Source organism: Papilio machaon, chromosome 26 (genome assembly GCF_912999745.1).
Source record: "Papilio machaon chromosome 26, ilPapMach1.1, whole genome shotgun sequence".
Classification (NCBI taxonomy): domain Eukaryota; kingdom Metazoa; phylum Arthropoda; class Insecta; order Lepidoptera; family Papilionidae; genus Papilio; species Papilio machaon.
Window position 1 is genome coordinate 4,022,689 of NC_060011.1, and position 18,948 is coordinate 4,041,636.

The 18,948-nt window shown below is 34.0% G+C and overlaps 3 protein-coding genes across 3 annotated transcripts in view; 2 read left to right on the forward strand and 1 right to left on the reverse strand.

Annotated features, from left to right (window-relative positions):
• The window catches only part of LOC106708197, a 53,992-nt gene extending 40,763 nt beyond the window's left edge, over positions 1–13,229 (forward strand). The window contains exons 8-11 of the mRNA XM_014499674.2: positions 9,897–10,049; positions 10,921–11,483; positions 11,681–11,784; positions 12,179–13,229. Coding sequence (XP_014355160.2) covers positions 9,897–10,049; positions 10,921–11,483; positions 11,681–11,784; positions 12,179–12,720 — 1,362 coding nt within the window. The 3' untranslated portion in view covers positions 12,721–13,229. The remainder of the gene's footprint in view (positions 1–9,896; positions 10,050–10,920; positions 11,484–11,680; positions 11,785–12,178) is intronic.
• Positions 13,230–14,076: 847 nt separating this feature from the next.
• LOC106708193 (protein lethal(2)essential for life) lies at positions 14,077–14,890 on the reverse strand. Its single transcript, XM_014499672.2, has one exon. It carries the CDS (start codon positions 14,743–14,745, stop codon positions 14,155–14,157), a length of 591 nt encoding a protein of 196 aa, XP_014355158.2. The 5' UTR covers positions 14,746–14,890; the 3' UTR covers positions 14,077–14,154.
• Positions 14,891–16,131: 1,241 nt separating this feature from the next.
• Positions 16,132–18,799, forward strand: LOC106708199 (NF-X1-type zinc finger protein NFXL1). Its single transcript, XM_014499676.2, has one exon. The coding sequence runs from the start codon at positions 16,243–16,245 to the stop codon at positions 18,715–18,717; it is 2,475 nt and encodes an 824-aa protein (XP_014355162.2). The 5' UTR covers positions 16,132–16,242; the 3' UTR covers positions 18,718–18,799.
• The last annotated feature ends 149 nt before the right edge of the window (positions 18,800–18,948 follow it).

Consider the following 18,948-nt stretch of genomic DNA (forward strand, 5'->3'; position numbering starts at 1 on the left):
AAACCTCTCTATTAAATTAAAGATAGAAGTAATTACATTCGATTCAGAAGTTTCTTGTCCATAGGTAACAAATATTAGTTGATATAAAAATTTTAATAGTTTATTCTCACTCCTTTCTCAAAATTGAACAATCTAGAAACATAAATCTGCGTGCATTACTACTTTATAGGTTATGTTTTAAACTTTATAGCTTAAAACTTCATTCCTGATGCCACCTGATGAATCGTTACAATCACTTCTAACCTATCAAAGAATTCGATCCAAAGGTCAAAGTAACGCAATGCCTTAGAATTTAAATTATTAGTACGTGCAGATAATTTGTAACAATATAAACGTAAATTGATCGCACACTTATGTAGCACATTTTAAACCATAAATCATAATGTTAATTAACAAAATATTTAACGTCTAATAACAAATATTAATAGAAATGAACCAGACGACATGCTAAGTTAATCTTACTAAGGATTTCCGTTTCGCATTACATTCTTTTTGTAAATGATATCTGTTTATATATATTTTGAAATAATATTTTATATTTCATATTTTAAATTAAATGTTATTAAATTAAATTTATTTTGTACTCGTAGATATGATACTTTATAACGTAAAATAATTCCAGGCTCATATACTTTGAAATAACTCTAGTCTAATCTAAAGCGACTAAGTATATTATCAATGGAATATATAAAAAATGTTTGTTTGTTTGTACTGATTGTTGATGAATCTTGTCAACAAGCAGCAAGAACAAGCAACAAGCAGTTTGTTCCTATAAAAAAATACGATAACAATGTTAATTGACAAAGTCGTTTCTCGATGAAAATGTCAATTACAACATAAAAATTCAATATTCTTAGTAAAAATCCTTCAATGTTATTTGGTTTTTTATCACTAGCTGTCGCCCGCGACTTCGTCCGCGTGGAATTAAAAAAAACTTAATTAGTAGCCTATCTATTCTTCCATATATTCTTCATCTGTGCCAAATATCAACGAAATCTGTTTTGTCGTTATATTAATAAAATTCATCGTTGTTTTACTTGAAACAGTAAACAAAAACCAAGCATTGGTTGCTTATGAAATTAATGCTTATGAATAATTAACATTATGAAATCCTTCATAGTAGTATTTTAGTACAAAAGACTTCAACGATGTCATAAGTACTTCGACCGCTGTTCATCTCTAACTTGCACTTATTGCAATAAAAGTGAAAGTCAAAACATGAACGCACTAGCCAATACAGCCTCGCCGGGATTATACACCTTACCATTTCCGCGTTATTCTTAAAATGTCAGTGTCAGTACACTGTTTGCTTTTATTTGTATAGCTTCGTGCAATAAATAAATTGAAGATTCTTTGGACTTAACTATAAAAAATAAAGACATAAATTAACAGAAATCATGATTTATAAAATTTGTAGGCAACGGAATTGCGATCTTGGCAAATAATAAAGTATACCAGAAGCAGTTTTGTTGATAAATATTTAAGTGTAAAACTTATTCTTTTATAACCTCGGTGATGTTAGTAATTTCAGTCACTGGCGGTCAAAAGGTTAAAACACGTGCTTAACTAAACAGTGTTTAAATGCTTTTTTTTAGTAATACAAATTAAATCAAAACTTTATTTGTTAGTATCTAGACACTAACTAGTAAATAACTACTCGTAGAGAGCAATCTATCACTAGTGGAATCTTTTCTTGTTGCTTCTGTTGTTAATATAATTTGATATATAAGTCCGTTCATGGTTAACATTAAAATTGTTATATACAATGATGGATTACGGTCTTGTCAAATTTGTCACCTACACAAATGAGGTATTGCCAAAATCGTAATTGTTAATATATCAAAACCCACGTGTGAATTTGTCGGATTGTGAAAATAGCGTCTCGATATTTTCACAACTATCGAGTGGGTCGATTCTGAAAGCGTAATTTTATTGCATATTCAATAAATAGGCAGGTGTGTTGGCTACGTTCAAACTGAACAAATATTTGAACATCACTCAATTGGTAAGGAGATACCACACAACCTGTACGGTTAAGGCGCGGTACAGAATAAATGCAGTGATGTAATGTAACGTACAACTTTGTAATATCCCTAACTGCCACAGTCAATTTCGATTAATGGTCATTATAGGAATCAGTAGATTAAGTATGAGAAATGTACATACTAATAAACTATTTTAAGTAATCATTTCACGACTCTGAGTGCGATACTAAATTTTAGATTTGCTAAAGAATTGAAGATTGATGTTTGAAAAAAAAACTCCGGCTTCGACACTTCTGTTTAAAAGGTGGCAGTCATTCTCTGTTTAAAAGTACATTCGCTGCCGCAACGCCCGTGTGGCATTTCTCTTGCATTTTAAGTGCTAACGTTTATTACTGTACTGTATACAAAATTTGATAGCTAGAGTGAAAAAAAGGCTCTAAAACGAATTTATTTACACGTGTTCTTGAGAACAATCATATATTTTTTGTATACAGCTCACGTAAGACCCTTTATCAAATGTTATTGAACCCTGTTAACTTAACAATAAACATGTCAGAACCTTTAAGATTAGCATTAAATGTACCATAATTCTCAAGCACAGATTAAAAATTCCGCAATATTTTATACTCTGTCAGTATTTTTTCCGCCTCCTAATGTGGGGAAACCTGAATTAAAATCCTTTTGAATTTAATTTTTTATGTTATAAATTCATAAACAGCCTTATTACAAAAATGCCGACAAATCCAATTTTTTACCTCTAATGAAAAATGACAATTTAAATTCCGAAACCCTGCCACGTTATCGTGGGTTGAACCTTATCGTATCACAAGCTTCGAGTTTGTTTCGAAAGGTTACAATACCTCCTATGTATAGCCGCTTATTGGAAATAGCCACTAATAATGCACACACTTAACAGTCCTGCAGGAAGCGCTGTCGTGCTATTTGATATGTAAAACAATGTACAATTAATTACATTATAATTAATTCTCGTACTCATTGTGAGTACGTGTACGTAGATCCAACCTTAAATAGGAAGGGATGCGAAGTATTTTTAAACTAAGTATGCAAACATTATTGTTTACATGTGAAGCGTAGCTAAATTGGTCAGAACTTAACAATGTTTATAAAAAACAGTATTTAATAGTTTAATTGTTAAATTAATTATGGATGAAAATCAGTTTATATTGAATAAAATAAAGAACATTTTCTGTTCTAAAAGTCCCTTTGCACACAAAGACAACGACAGACAAAATCTATAAAACTATTATGTTGTATTCTCGTGACTCGAGTATATCGTTGCGCGCGCTCCATACAAACAAAGTTGGGTCGTCGACGTAAGTCGTCTATTCTGTCAGCATAGCGACTACGTGTCAACTGTATAAATTTATTCCTTCATCTTGAAAATCGCGCCGAGTTTTCTCACGACAATCTTGATAAAGAAGTTGCGACTGATTTCGGTGACTAAGGGACAAAATGTCGACGACACGTGTTTTTGTACGAACCTTCATGACATTGCATTACGTAAATAAAGATTTACGTTGCCTTGTGTATGCAGGGCCTTATATAACAATAGATATTTGGAGATTCCAAGCTATTCGTAGTAATTGATTCATTGGGAACGCCAATGAGTACGTGATTGAAATTGTCCTCAAAATAAAAAGGTACAGTTAGATATGTTTTGCTTACTTGTTTTATTATAAACTAGCTTTAACCCGCGACTCCGTCCGCGCGGAATAAAAAAATAGAAAACGGGGTAAAAATTATCCTATGTCCGTTTCCTGGTTCTAAACTACCTGCCCACCAATTTTCAGTCAAATCGATTCAGCCGTTCTTGAGTTATAAATAGTGTAACTAACACGACTTTCTTTTATATATATAGATAGATAGATAGACGATGAAAAGACTTCAATCTCATTTAATTAGGGCTACAGGATACAAACCTACGTACGTAATTAACATCGGAGGGTCTATTACGTATATTTGCGGTATGCATTTTCGTAACGCTATCGCCAAAATATGTTTAAATTTGTGTGACATTTTCGCAGTAGTTTACACCCGATACAACAAGCCGCTATATAAATTTAGTTGACATTACCACATAAATGACATTACGAATTATTCTCTCAAATTTTCATGATCTCTCTTAGATCTCTGTAGATCTTACTTTTGTTTTAAAAAGTATGAAAGTGTGACTTAAACGTTATCAAAAGATGTCGCTTGTCATCTTTATATTCAACAGACAAGTGTAATAAAATTTTCGCAACACAAGTGAAGGTAGAAAGTATATAGTCTTTTCTTTATATCATAAAAAAATATGAGACAATATCATCGTAACAAACAAGTTCGTACAATAAGTAAAATCAATGTATAAGTTAACAAACTGCCGAACTCAGAGTCATTTTATAATCACTTAGCATATTTCCTAAGTGTAGATTTCTCATACTAATTATCAAAATCAATATCATCAGATCTTGTCTGCCCACTGCTGGACATAGATCTTCAATGCCTAAGAAATTCCGTAAGTAATCATTGAATAATTGAGCGCGACAACTAGGTCTAACTATCCTTATAGGTATCCAAAATAAAATAAACCAAGTTCCCGCAAATAAAGGTTTATTAATATTACCACTGTTCATGCCGACTGTACTACATTGGGATTCTAGAAGCGTACCCTCATACATCGATATTCTAAAGGCTATTGATGAGATCCCGATCGAGTTTAACATTCCACCATCGATCTGCGGTATATCAAATAAAACTATAAAATATTTGTTTTACGTACTTGTAATGAAATAATGTAAGAGAGTAGATGCGGAAGAATGGTCAATTTTAAGATGGATGTATGGTAGAAGGGGGGAGGAAACAGGAATTTTGGGATTTGCTCGAGTGTAGCAGTTAAACATAGGGTACCGTTCCACGCAATGAAGTTATCCTACGTCGCACTTTTAGGCCAGCGCTTCAGATTGAAACAAGGTGAGTTAATTAGATTTAGAAAATTCAACGATTTAACGTCGTCAAACTTACGCACTAGAGTATTTTGAACAGCATTTGTCAGTCAGTCTTACCCTAAACGTGGCTCTACGTTGATAGTTCGATCTGTGGTAGGAATACTTGATTAAGGGCCCTTATGTTTAACTGCCACGCTCGAGTAAATCCCAAAATAGCCGTTTCCCCTCTCAGAATATGGAGTAACATGAATGGATATGGTAGTCAGTTAGCGCCAGCTATGCATAAATTTATAAACTAAATGTTAACATAGGATGAGAGAATATCACGTATTAAGGATAGTTGTAGAGACTAGACAAGAGAAATGTATTGGGTTTTACTGAGATGAATAATATACCTAAGATTCTATATTATCTTGTTACTATATCTGCAAAGCATAGCTAAATACCTCATCTTATAATTAAGTTTAAGGTGAGAAAGTCATACATACGCGTCCGAGTATTCTGTTAATTCTAAATTAATTTAGCACATCTGCACGGAGAGGCGTCGGGTTGACGTCATCGTGTCAACACAATGACATTGACCCGGAGGCTGTTGAACCGACCGCTACAGGTTTTTTGGCAATATATATATATATATACGTGTAACGCGATACATCGCCTTCAACCTCTTTGTATATCATTTACTGACAATACATACGTTGACAGGAGACTTCATAACAATTTGATGCCATCACGACACGAGCAAAAACTTTTCGAAGACAGCTGTGCTTCTGTATTTCTTTTTTACTGCCAACATCATTGTCAATATCTCAACACTATTGTCATGGATCTTTTGTAGTGTAAAATTACTAACAGCTTGTAATAATGTATGACTAACTTAATACTCTATAATGAATGATTGTATTTTAATTACTTATTATCCAGAGTACCCGGATTTAACTTGATCTATGACTTTTAATGTTATGATAAAACTATCTGTCGCCCGCGACTCCGTCCTGCGTAGAACTTAAAAAAAAAAAACTTTTTGTAAAAAAAATTTGTAGCCTATGTGTTCTTCCAGATTATATTCTACATCTATACCAAATTTCAGCGAGATCCATGCAGCCGTTCTGGTGATACCTTTTAACAAACATCCAAACATTCGTATTTATAATATTAGTAAGATACCATACCTCATGCTTGTTTTATTAGCCGCCTTCAAAAAGAAGGAGGTTATCAATTCGACTGTATTTTTTATATGTGTTACCGCGATGCTCCGCCCCTGGTGAACCGATTTTGATAAAAATTATTTTAAACGAAAGGAAGTGCTTGCAGATGGGTCCCATTTTTTTTTTATAATGTAACAAATCACATGAATCCATGTGTTTAACAAATGTTTTACTTATTTTAACTTTTATATTAAGAGATAAGACATCGGTGTAGACCTCGAAAATGATGGATGCATTGCGTGAAAGACGTGTCGACTGGAAAATAGATCGTCGTGTAGAACAAACACCTGGTGAGCCGATCTCACATAGAATGGAATAAGGACATATTGCGATAATATGTGAAAGGAATTTGAAAACACAGCCTTGCGTACGAGTGATATACGCGTTTAATCTTAAACACGTACCATCATATTTGGGGTATTTCTTAGATTAAAAACAAATAAAATCATGAGATAATAAACGAAATACAGTGGTACATGGCTAAGCGAAAGACCAAGGCGATGTTTTTTCGCGCTTGGAACGTTTCTCTCTAAGCCAAGTTCCTCGCCTATGGAGGTCGTCCATCGAGACCGAACAACGACTCTTGCTTGCAGATGTTTCTCGCGTATTCAAGTTCGACTGTACTGCATAAAATTCCCAACTTTATCCATATAACTTACAACTCAATGTTGCCAACCGTTGCCGATGAAACCGTTTTTACCAATTTGGCAGAGTATAGTGTTGTTCTTCGTTTTTTTTTTCAATTATTGCTTTATTATTCTGCTCTACACACTGTAATGTCTGATCGGTTATCCTATACTTGTCTATACATCTACATATATTAATAAAATTGAAGAGTCTGTATGTAACATCGAAAATAAAATATCATATTTTGTACACACGATGTGTTTGCGTTGCTGATAATGAAAATCCAAATTTGTTTTTTTTTGTCTCTCTGATGTATGCAGGCATATTAGCCTACTCACTTAAATATAGTATCCAGATGGATAACTTAAATACGTCACTTGAGATGGCACGTCGTACACAAGAGTTCTAATTTTAAATGTGCCAAATCAAATGCCAAGTAAATAGAAAAACAAATGACAGAATCTAACTGTAAAATTCACGCAAACATAAAAACGGTTGTACAGAATGTTTAGTTCCACTATCAATTAGCATTGCAATGATAAACGTTGTTTGTACCGAATGATAAGTAGACTTCGAGTATACGAGAACATTTGGTTATCTCTACATTTCAACAAAAAGAATAGGATAGCAATATGCTTGCTTAGCTAAGAAAATATTTGTGTAACGATAACCTTCGTACTAATGGACATAAAACATATTTTTATCGGATGTTTACGGTGTGATTGAAGGCCAAAGTTCCTAAGCTATAACCCGTAATATTTCTTGTTTTTCAGTTGGCACTTCCAAAATTATATTATCGATAACCTTTACCTTAAAGTTTTGTAGAAAATATTTACGCTAGCCAAAAATGTCCTCAACAAATTGAATATCCATTTTAATGTTAAGTATTTAAACGTTTCAAACAATCGTAATCGTATGCTACTACTCCATCCTGATTCTTTTATATTAATCTTAAAGAGAGACAGATTTCTGGTTCCTAAGATTAATATTCTCTTCGTCATCAGCTCACTACACGTCCCCACTGAGGGGCTCGGAGTCTAAGTTAGGGGTGACTAGGCATAGTCAACTACGGACGCCCAGTGCGGGTTGGTTGAGTTCACACATATCTTTGAATTTCTGATATGTTGTATGAGATATGTGCAGGATTCATCACGATGTTTTCCTTCATCGAAATCGAAAATCGACAATCGAAAAACAAATTGGTACATGGCAGGATTCTAACCCAGAACCTGTAGATTACAAGTTAAATGCCCATGCTTGCTTAACCCCTGCCTCCTGGCCACCGACGCTGTCCTCTTGATTCCCTAATAAATTGTAATGAAAATCTTAACAACAAATTCAGCCATACGGTATTATGTTTCAACAAAGTTCAAATAAGGTTCTACGCGAATTAAGATCTCAATTGGCATTCAATACCAAATAGAGCAACGTTGTAAACTCGCCTATCTGACACGCCTATAAGCGTGCGCATTCTTAGTAATACATATTGCAAATGAATTGTGTGTTATTTTCACACTAGAGTACCATTGGGGAAGTCCACCACCAGCAAAGGTCAACCACAAGCTGAAATGATAATGATAATTTCACTAGTCATATTATGAACTGAGGGCAAAAAGGTTCAAGACCAGTAGTGATCTTTCGTTAGCTGAAACATTCTTAGCCTGCCCTTAAAGCAGACCTCGGAATTAATATAAGCACGTGCCAATGACATTCAAAAAAGGTTATTATGAAATTTTACCTTAACTTTATGTCGCTGTCATTGTTAATACCGTTTTACGAAATAACCTTTTCCTTACAAGAAAAGGTGGAAAAGGAAAGACAAAAATGAGATCTTTGGCACGCGCACTAATCAAACTAAACGTGGAATTACTTCCACTTGACGCCTGTCTTCTGTGTGGTCGTGGACGTTTCAACGTTGTACAAAGCACGCGCAACGCGATTCTCGCGACTCAACTATAAAATATTAGTATCAACGATTTAGGTCGCCTTGTGCATAAGGTTTTAAGCCGATATCCATAGCTCTGCTGGCTATATACATATATGTAGTTTGAACCGATAATTAGGCAGTTGTACTCATATCTCGTAGGCTGTAAGGCCACATTGGTTATTTAAATTCGCGAATACAAACCAATCGTGTAACCGAGGTAGCATTCGAAAGGTCACGAACCATATGGCCGACCTGTCGACCTTGTATACACATCAATGAAGTTTGCACTCCTGTTCCGGATAAACTTCACTAATTTACTTCATTCAAACTTAAATAAATGTTAGTAATAATAAAGGCTTATTTTTTTAAATTTATAAGCCACTTATAATTTTGAAGGATCTTATTCAATATGCTGCTTATTTATTATTGAATTATTTATAATTAAAAATGACATCATTTAAGAATTCTTATTAATAATTAGGTATGATTTTTATGTAATAATATATCTATACATATCAATAAAATTGGAATGTCTGTATGTACTGTCGAGAAAAGAAAACATGTTTCGTACACGTTCCTTTAAAAATACATACTATATTTTGCTACTATATCAGTTATACAACACTTTGGTATACTCAAAATATTAAATATTGATGTTGATTGATGAGGCTACACGCATGACAATTATAAAAAAGAAATTAAATACAGGGTTCAGTACACAAATATACTAAACATATTAAAGTGATCTCTTACTCTCAGACGAAAATAATACTAAAACTGTGCAAACAACATCCTGTACACATACACTCTGTACAACTTATAACCGTTGACATTATTTTTAATTTTTTTTAGTTACAACAGAAAGGAACCTCTATTCGTGTAATTTATTACATTCTGTCTTAATAACGCTTTGATAATCAGACAAATATAATTATACTTTACAGCTAAATCTGATAATTCTTGGAATTTTATCAATACCTTTGATATAAGCATTAATTATCTAAACACTTAATTTAAAAAAAAAAACTTAAAAAGTACGCATCTAAAAAATACAATAATTTAAAAATTCCATTTACGTATTCATATGTTTAAAAGTTCCTTTTTTGAAAATGAGAGAAAATACGTATTAAAAAAAAATAGCTTCAAGGTTTTGATGTTCACGTTTTGATTCATTGTCGTGTATTATGTTTATGTGTTCCAGGCTGAGAGATACCGTGAGAGGCGTCGCCTAGCAACCCCGAGTCCCACGCCGTCTCCTCCCCGGCGCCCTCCCGCTCCACAGCCGGCCAGTGGCAGCTGGTTCAAATCGCTAGACAGGATTGGCAAGAAAAGAGAAAAGAGTGTCAATAATAGAGTAAGTATCATTAAAATTACTAAAGGACAAATGCGTCTATGATTTAAAGCCAACATACGGTGACTGTTTCAAGCATTTTATCAACTTCTAGAATTCGCCACCTGTTAACATTCACCATACACTTCCAATTTGGTATCATTGCTAGAAATGCTATAGACTGCACGCTGAATGCTAGACGCTGTCCGTGTATGTTTGCCTTTAGGAAGTTGTAGGTGTAGGGCAGTGTTTCTCAAAGTGGGCGATAACGTCCTCTTGGGGGCGATAACGCCCCCTTGGAGGCGTTTGAAACCTAGGAGGGGGCGATAAGAGGCCCAAAAAATGGGGGGCATTGAAATTAATTAAAGTAATGAAATTGTGGTTTTTAAGTTTTAGGGCAGAACAAAAATTAGGGGCGCTCTGAAATATAATTGATTTTCAAAGGGGGCGGTGAAAGAAATAAGTTTAACAATCACTGGTGTAGGGTATAGCCTATTCATAATTTGGATGAAACATAGAAACTTGCGTTAGGATTTGAGACTGTTGCTATCATCATGTTAATCAAGTCAATTCAGTTATTTATCCTTCTGAAACTATAACTACTCTTCCTTCAATTCAATAGTAATTCTCATTAAATTATTCAAACTTTCGTGAGACATTATCACTAACTTATATAGAAACGGCTAAAACACTCACGTCTATATATCCGGTGTCGTCACCGACTAGTTTCGAGCCCTTCGGGGGCCCTTCATCAGGGTGAGTGGGACTGGTATTATTTCGCGGACGCGGCACGTCACTCACTTGTGAGGACGGATATATAGACGTGAGTGTTTTAGCCGTTTCTATATAAGTTAGTAATTCTCATCTAGTTAAAGAAACATATTTAAAATTCCAGGTAGAAAAAGACAGCATAATAACCACAGAAGACGAATCATCACGTCGTGTCTGGTCCAAACCTACAAAACCTTTAAATTCTCCAGCGAAAAACCTTCGATTCTTCGGCGATACAGACCAAGAATCAGAAAGTAACATAAAACAAACAGTCACAAAGACAAAAAGTCATCCTCAATCTAAAAACCACAGCACATTAAGAAAGACAATATCCAATTCAAGTACAGGACTTGATGAAGTCGATAACAGTGAATTATCGAACAAAAGCTATTCAATGTCGAATTTATACAGAGATGAGGTAAACGAATCTCGCAAATATTACAAGAGAAATTTACAAAACATATCAGAGATACAAAGTAACTCAGAAACTGAGAGTCAATTTGATAGAAAAAGAAACGGAAAACCCCCGATACCAGTCCCCAGTCCGTATGATAGATCTAGGAGTCACAGCAGCTCGAAGACTTTGAAAGCCAGTAAGAATGATATCAGAAGACATGCGAGAGGAGATGACAGAGGCAGTTCTTCTGAACTAAGAAGCAGTAAACATGAAATTAGCAGAGATGTCAAGTAAGTTGAGATCGGTAGCGTTTTTGAATAGATATCTCGCGTTAAAATTCATATTAGTAAGATAGACTAAGAAACTTTATACTAAAGACTAGTATTTTCTTAAATGCCATTTTTAGACATTTAACTATCTATTTGTTTATCCGAAATGTTATGCAAAAATAATTTCAATGTGTGAAATAAACTAATATTGTTTCCAGACCTCGTCGCAGAACACCGTTAACAAACTCTGGAGAGAGTAGTACTGAAGGCGAGTCCAGTCATCAAAGTCAACAAAGTGTTGTATATTTGCATGCAACTACTGGTAAGCTTTATATTACTTACTATGTCTATAACTGTGTATTTTACCGTTAAAAATCACAAATCGACACCCCTCAGTGGGGACGTATAGTGAGCTGATAATGATGATGACTAGATGTCTTGGATGTATAGAGATACCTTCTAATCTCCAAAACGACACAACGGATCTTGATGAAATTTGGCAGAGATGTAGAACATAGTCTGAAAGAACACATAGGTTACATAATAAGTTTCATTTTTAATTCCGTACGGACGAAATCGCGGGCGATCACTAGTATTAAATAAACTTTCTATTGGTAAAAGAAAAACTAAATAAAAATCAGTAGCTTTTTTTATCCAGAAGAAACAAACGAATCTTTCCTCTTTGTAATAACATACTAATTATTTTCCAATGACAGTTGGCGACATTCCAGACCCTGGACAGTTAATCCGCAATCGATCCAGAGATGATGTCTCATCTGTCATGTCATCCAACATACAAGTTCGCAGCACAACTAAAAGCTTCTCACTCTTCGCACCTTGGACTCCGAAACACTACGGCGAACAACAAGACGTACATTACGAACAGAGACCTAAAAAGACGAAGCAGACTTACAAAAAGACCACAAAGACCGAAGACAGACCTACATTACAAAAGAACAAATCCTACAGTCAGACTACTTTAAACCGACGACCACAGAGTCAAAGTCGATTGACAAGTTCTAGTACAACATTATATCGTAATAAAAGAAACGGTAATGGCAAAGAAAGTGCCAGCGAAAGTACAATATCACGTAAAGGACAGAATAAAAAGAGTCAATCAAATGATGTATTGAATAGAGAAGAAAGAGAAAGAGTTTCACGTTCAATATCAATGCCTAAAGACCAAAATAAAAAAGCTGGTTGGTTTAAACTGTCCAATAAAAATAAGAAACCAGAAATTAACACAAGAGTACGTTAACATTAAATGAACACCTAATTTTAGTCCTCTTTCCCTTCCTACTCTTTTCTTTTAAGGATATGGGAAGTGGAAGAGGATTTGACGGAGCAGGGAATGCATAAGAAGGGAAAATATTCTCTCTCTATGAGTCCCTTCCTCTGTCAATCAGACATAGGCAACGCATCTGAAATTGCGAATGTCTATGGGCAGTAGTCCCTTCGCTGTTTTGGCGAAATCAGGTGGCTGCTTGCTCGTTTGCCACCTTATTATAAAAAAAAACACCTTAATTGTCATCGAATGGTAGCAGCAAATGTGTTAATTTAGGGTTAGGTCACTTGGCTTTGTTTTAAAAAAAAAACTCTAGATACTATAAATACAACTCGTGTAGAATAACATGACATCAATCCGATGACGTCATTTATTGTACAGTGTAAATTGTACTAATGTAATTTACTTCCCATTACTAGTGTTTGCGAGGAGTTTTATTGGTGTTATTATGCATGCTTTGTACAACATTATAAGTTACTGAATGTTCTGGAAAAATGTATACAAAATTTTCATATAATACCTAAATTAATATATTAAAATGTAATTTTAACATTTTATATTGAATAAAATATTAACTAATTGTATAAAATTACATATAATTTGTGTTTGAATTACTTGTTAAATGTAATACATATTTCTTAGATTACATTTTTAAATGAAATGTTAACTAAAAGTCGACACAATTATAAAATAAAATCTAAAATAAGAAAATTTAATTAACTATCTAATAGTGCCATCAATAAAATTTTCTTAATAAATGTTACCATGTTTATTAATTAGTCATACATATGTATTTGTAACAATGTAATAATTTGCTTATAATTTACTAATATTGATAAAAATCGGTTTACTTTTTTTATTAATTAAATCATGTGCATATTTTACATAATTTTAATTTTGTTTGTAAGATCTCTGAATACCAGATTTTAACAAAATAATGATTTAAGTTTTTTAGTGTTTATGGTCAAGATTATGAAAAGAATAATAAATAAATATAAATAAAATTCTAATTTTAAAAGCTATTCATTTTTAAGACGCTTTGTTTTATAGTTATGTATACCTTTCCCTTACCCTTTTCATCGTTTTTTTTATTCAATTCAATTTCAATAATAGCAATCACTATAATGTTTCAAAGTATTTTTGTGTAAAATCTAAATTTAAAAAAAAAATAGGTGTTTAAAATCTTTTATCCATCATGCATCATGAAATGCCCTGCCATTTAATAATAGCAATTCTACAGTTACATTAATATTTTCAAGTTTTTACTATTGGGATACAATTTAAAGGTGATATGATTTAAAAATGAAACTCAATTTATTGTTACACATTTTATTTAAAATCAGTCTTATAAAATAAATATTTAAACAAAAATCTTACATACACAAAAACCGTAAATGCTTGGAACTTTTACAGCTCACATTTTTCATCACCAGTGCATGAGCCCTTTGATTTCTCACTGGAATCTGCTCTTACTGGCCCTGTTTTTGTAATAGGCACAACTCTCTCACCTTTAGCATCGATTTCCTTACGTGGTGCTGAAATAATTAAGATTCCATCACTTGATAATTGAGATACAACATCCTCTGATTCAGTCCCTTCAGGTAAAGCGTATTTCCGAACGAATTGTCTCGAAATATATCCATGTTCATCTTTCTTTTCTTCATGCTTAGCTTCAATAACAACGTAACCATCCGCTGTCTTCACAGTTATTTCTTCAGGTGCGAAATGCTGCACATCCAGATTGATATGGAACTTGTCTTTCTCAATTTTAACCGTCGATCCCAAGTCTCGAGTTAGAGATTCCAAATATCTCCAAGGTCGGAAGTAGTTGTTGAACATCCAAGGACTGATCATAGTAGTTAATATATCATCAGACAATCCCATTCCAAAGTCTTGTTCGGATATCGTGTTACCTTTTTGCGAGCATTTCTCTTCACCATAAACTCCGACAGCCAAAAGCGTCGATAATGCTAACACTGAACTTGCAAAGAATCTCATTTTTACGTATTTCTTCTCGAAAACACAGCGTTTGAGTAATTATCTCTTCGCACTTTCCTCACGTTCACTGTTCACTTCGTATTCGTATTGACAAATAACGCGCCATTCTTCGCGTTCGCCGGTTTATATACAGCTTCGGCCATCTAGCGGCAAGTAGTATTTTCTCGAAAACTCTGACGTGTGACTTTAAAACGATCATTCCAGGCTAATGAGTAGATTTTTCCAGAAATTTCTAATCCTTTCTTTATCGATACCTTTTATCTTATCAAAGAATATCGAACAGCAATTTATGTTTTTCGTAATCTTTTGTAAAAATTAAGTAAGAAAAACATAATGCATTGACGATTAATAAAACAACGACATCTAGTATCAAGGTACTACTTTAAAATGTTACCTAAATGTTATACTGCGTTCAGGCCATTTCTCGTAATATCTAGAACTCTCGAGAGTGAGTAGGGTGTCCATATTTTTTTACTTTGATGGAAGGAATTTTAATTCTAGCAAACCTTCAAATTCCGTAGCAAAAAAAAATTACATCTATTAAAATAATATACGGTCTGTAGCTAATAGTTATTATACCCAATTTGTAGATAAGTTTTTTTGGATTTGAATAGCACAGTCATGCGATAAGGCTACTGAAATGGTGATTTGTAATAGAAGTATTACTACGTAATTAGCAATATTACCTTAATTAAAATTTCATTGAAATCTAACGTTTAACACACGAGTTTTACAGTGAGTGTTTTAGCCGTTCTTATATTAGTTAATGATAATGTCTCACGAAAGTTTGAATAATTTAATAGTTTTACATATGATTTAAAAATGTTACAGTCCCTGGTAACAGATCCAGTAAAGCTGGCTACTATAGTCAGATAAATTCATCCTGTAAGTGCACAGGATTCTATGTATATAGCAAAAGCAAATATTTATATATTCGACAAATATATGAGCTCTGAGAGAATGTTCAAGATGAGAATATAATATTTTAAATTGCGTGGCATAATTGTACCATAAAAATATAACAATATTGTTTCGGAGCGAAATATATTACGAGTATAAATTTATTTTCTCTGTTTATCTGTTTTTCTTGTTTCTATATCTCTGCTTGTGGAAATAATCTTATAAAAAAATCTTTATGTAGGTTTCGGTATTTTTTGGATCAAAAAAAATATTTGAAGATAGAATTTTTTCTTTATCTATGTAGGCAAATAACTATAAAATAAAAGATTTTTAGCTTTTTAAATCTTTTCCACTAGAAACTATAAGATCTCGAAAATATTGTTGAAGATTTTTTAAGTTATTTTAATTAAGCTAGATTGAATGTTTCAAAATTACAAAAGTTATGTTTATGCTCTGTAAAAAATAAAAATGTAAACGTCATACCAACCAAATGCCGACATGGAGAAAAATTGTGTCAAAATAAAAATCTTGCAACAAGATAATAGTTAGTTTGATTTTCACCAATGTTCAGAGTAAAGTGTTCAAAGGGTGGTTATAATGGCTCGAAGATATCGCGACGCCGCTGCAAAACTGCAGCAAAACGTTCAAAAACATTTACAAGAAATGCAGGATAACTTATCATCTGAAGATGAAGAGCCTTTTGAAGTTAGCGTACTTGACGGCGTGTTCCAGAGCTACTCGAGAGGTGGAGGTGATACAAAATTGCTCAATCGGACCAAAAATTTACTAGAAGAAGCTATTAGCGGTAGAAATATAACCTGTCTTATATGTATAGGTTCGATTAAAAGAGTTCATGCTATTTGGAATTGCGACAACTGTTATTCATATTTTCACTTATCCTGCATACAGAAGTGGGCAAATGACTGTGTGAGCCTTAAAAGCGATGATAATCATGGTCCTATTACTGTATTTGTACCCAAGAAAGTTGAATGGTGCTGTCCAAAATGTCGGCAGGCTTACACCAAAGAACATATACCACATAAATATCGTTGTTTCTGTAGTAAAACTGATAATCCACCAATCCATCCCTGGTTGATACCACATTCTTGTGGCGAGGTTTGTGGAAAAAGACTTTCTAGTGGTAATAACTGTAAACATAAGTGCCTATTACTATGCCATCCAGGTCCTTGCCCGCCTTGCCCCCAGATGGTTAGTGATTCATGTTATTGTCAAAAAGAACATAAAAAAGTAAGATGTAGTGCTGGAAAATGGTCCTGTGGTAGTCAATGTAAAAAAACACTGCCATGTAAATCTCATAAATGTGAAAACATTTGCCATGATGGTGACTGTCCTCCATGCAGTTACACAAGTATACAAGCATGTCAATGTGGAAGTCAGAAAATTAAACGTCCATGCAATGATCTAGAATGGCAATGTATTAAGATATGTAACAAACCATTTTCTTGTGGTTACCACAAATGTGACAGAGTATGCCATTCAGGTAGTTGTGGTTCATGTCCCAATTCTGGACTAAAGGCTTGCCCATGTGGTGCAAATCAGCTGTTTGTTCAGTGCCCAGATGTAATGGAAACATGTTTAGGAACTTGTGGCAAAAAACATAATGATTGTGAGCATAATTGCCCTGAGAAATGTCATAAAGGCCCATGTCCACCTTGCCTAGTTATGATTGAGAAAACTTGTCAATGCTCCGCACATATCAGATCACTGCCATGCAGTAAAGAGTTCAAATGTGACACAAAATGCAGGGGAACCAGACCCTGTGGGAAACATGGTTGTGGCCGTAAATGCTGTAATGGAAACTGTCCTCCGTGTGAAAAGCTTTGTGACAAACCCCTGCAGTGTGGCCGACACAAATGTACATCAGTATGTCATCGTGGCCCATGCTACCCCTGTCCTAGAGAGTCAAAAATCACTTGCAGATGCAAAGAAACCTATATTACAGTTCCTTGTGGCCGAGAAAAGAATATAAAGCCGCCGAAATGTAATCTACCCTGTAAGATTAAATATAAATGTGGTCATTCCGATGATAATCACCATTTATGCCACTTTGGTGATTGCCCTCCTTGTAAGGCAATATGTTTCAAGACATACGAAAAATGTGGACACCAATGTAAAGCTGTCTGTCATAAATTTGTGACTGTAGTATTTAAGCAGGTAGAAAAACCTGCCACTCCATGGGAAATACAACCACCAAAGTCTAAAATAATGACATTAGAATGTCCACCATGTGAGGAACCTGTAGCGATTGCTTGTTTCGGTGAGCATGAGGTTACAAACCAGCCATGTCACTCTGCATCAAGAAAACCGTGCGGGAGAGAATGTGGCCGTCTTCTAAAGTGCCTAAACCACTCATGTTCGCAAATGTGTCATTTATACAGCTATAATTCTGATTACCCAAATGTGCCTTACTCTTGCAAGCCATGTGATAAAGAATGTTTAGTGGACCGTCCAGAAAAATGTACTCATAAATGTGCTATAGGTCATTGTCATCCTGGGCCTTGCCCACCTTGTGATATAATGGAACGAATCCGTTGTCATTGTGGTGTAACTGATCTATATTTCAGATGTAAAAAGTTGTCAACATGTACTGAAGATATGCTATGCTGTGGTCAGCAGTGCCCAAAGATGTTGCAATGTGGTCATAGATGTAAGAAAGTTTGCCATTCAAATAAGTGTAGTGAAAACCAAATATGTTTGAAGAAAACTAAAGTCCACTGTCCTTGCGGCAATTTGAAGAAGGAAGCTCCTTGCAATGCGGTAAAAGAAAAGGAGGTTAAAGTTGTTTGTGATAAGAGTTGTGAAGAAAAACAGGCTGCAGCCAAGATAGAGAAAGAAAGAGAAGAAAAAAGACTAAAAGAGTTGGAGGAGGAAAGAAACCGAAAAGAGTTAGCTGAGTATGAGTGGAAATTGAGTGGCAAAAAGAAGAAATACAAGGAAAAGAAGATTGTTATAAATAAAGATGAGAGGAATTGGCTTCAGAAATATTCGATAATAATTTTATCTGTTATATTTTTGGTCATATCATTTTTATATTATATTTTATATGTATAATTGCACCACTTGTGTGTAGTGTGACATAACTACAGTATGTAGCACCCTAATAACTTCTACTATAAGTCATTTTTTAATCTGTAAAGTGCATAACTGGAAGTATCAGTTTTTGTTTCGATGATTTTATTCAGTTTTTGTGTTGGTTAAATTAGCCATGTTTCAAGAAAGAATTTTACAATAATCTTAGTTTTGTCTTAAAATCATTTCATTGAAGTGTTTTTGTGTGTAATT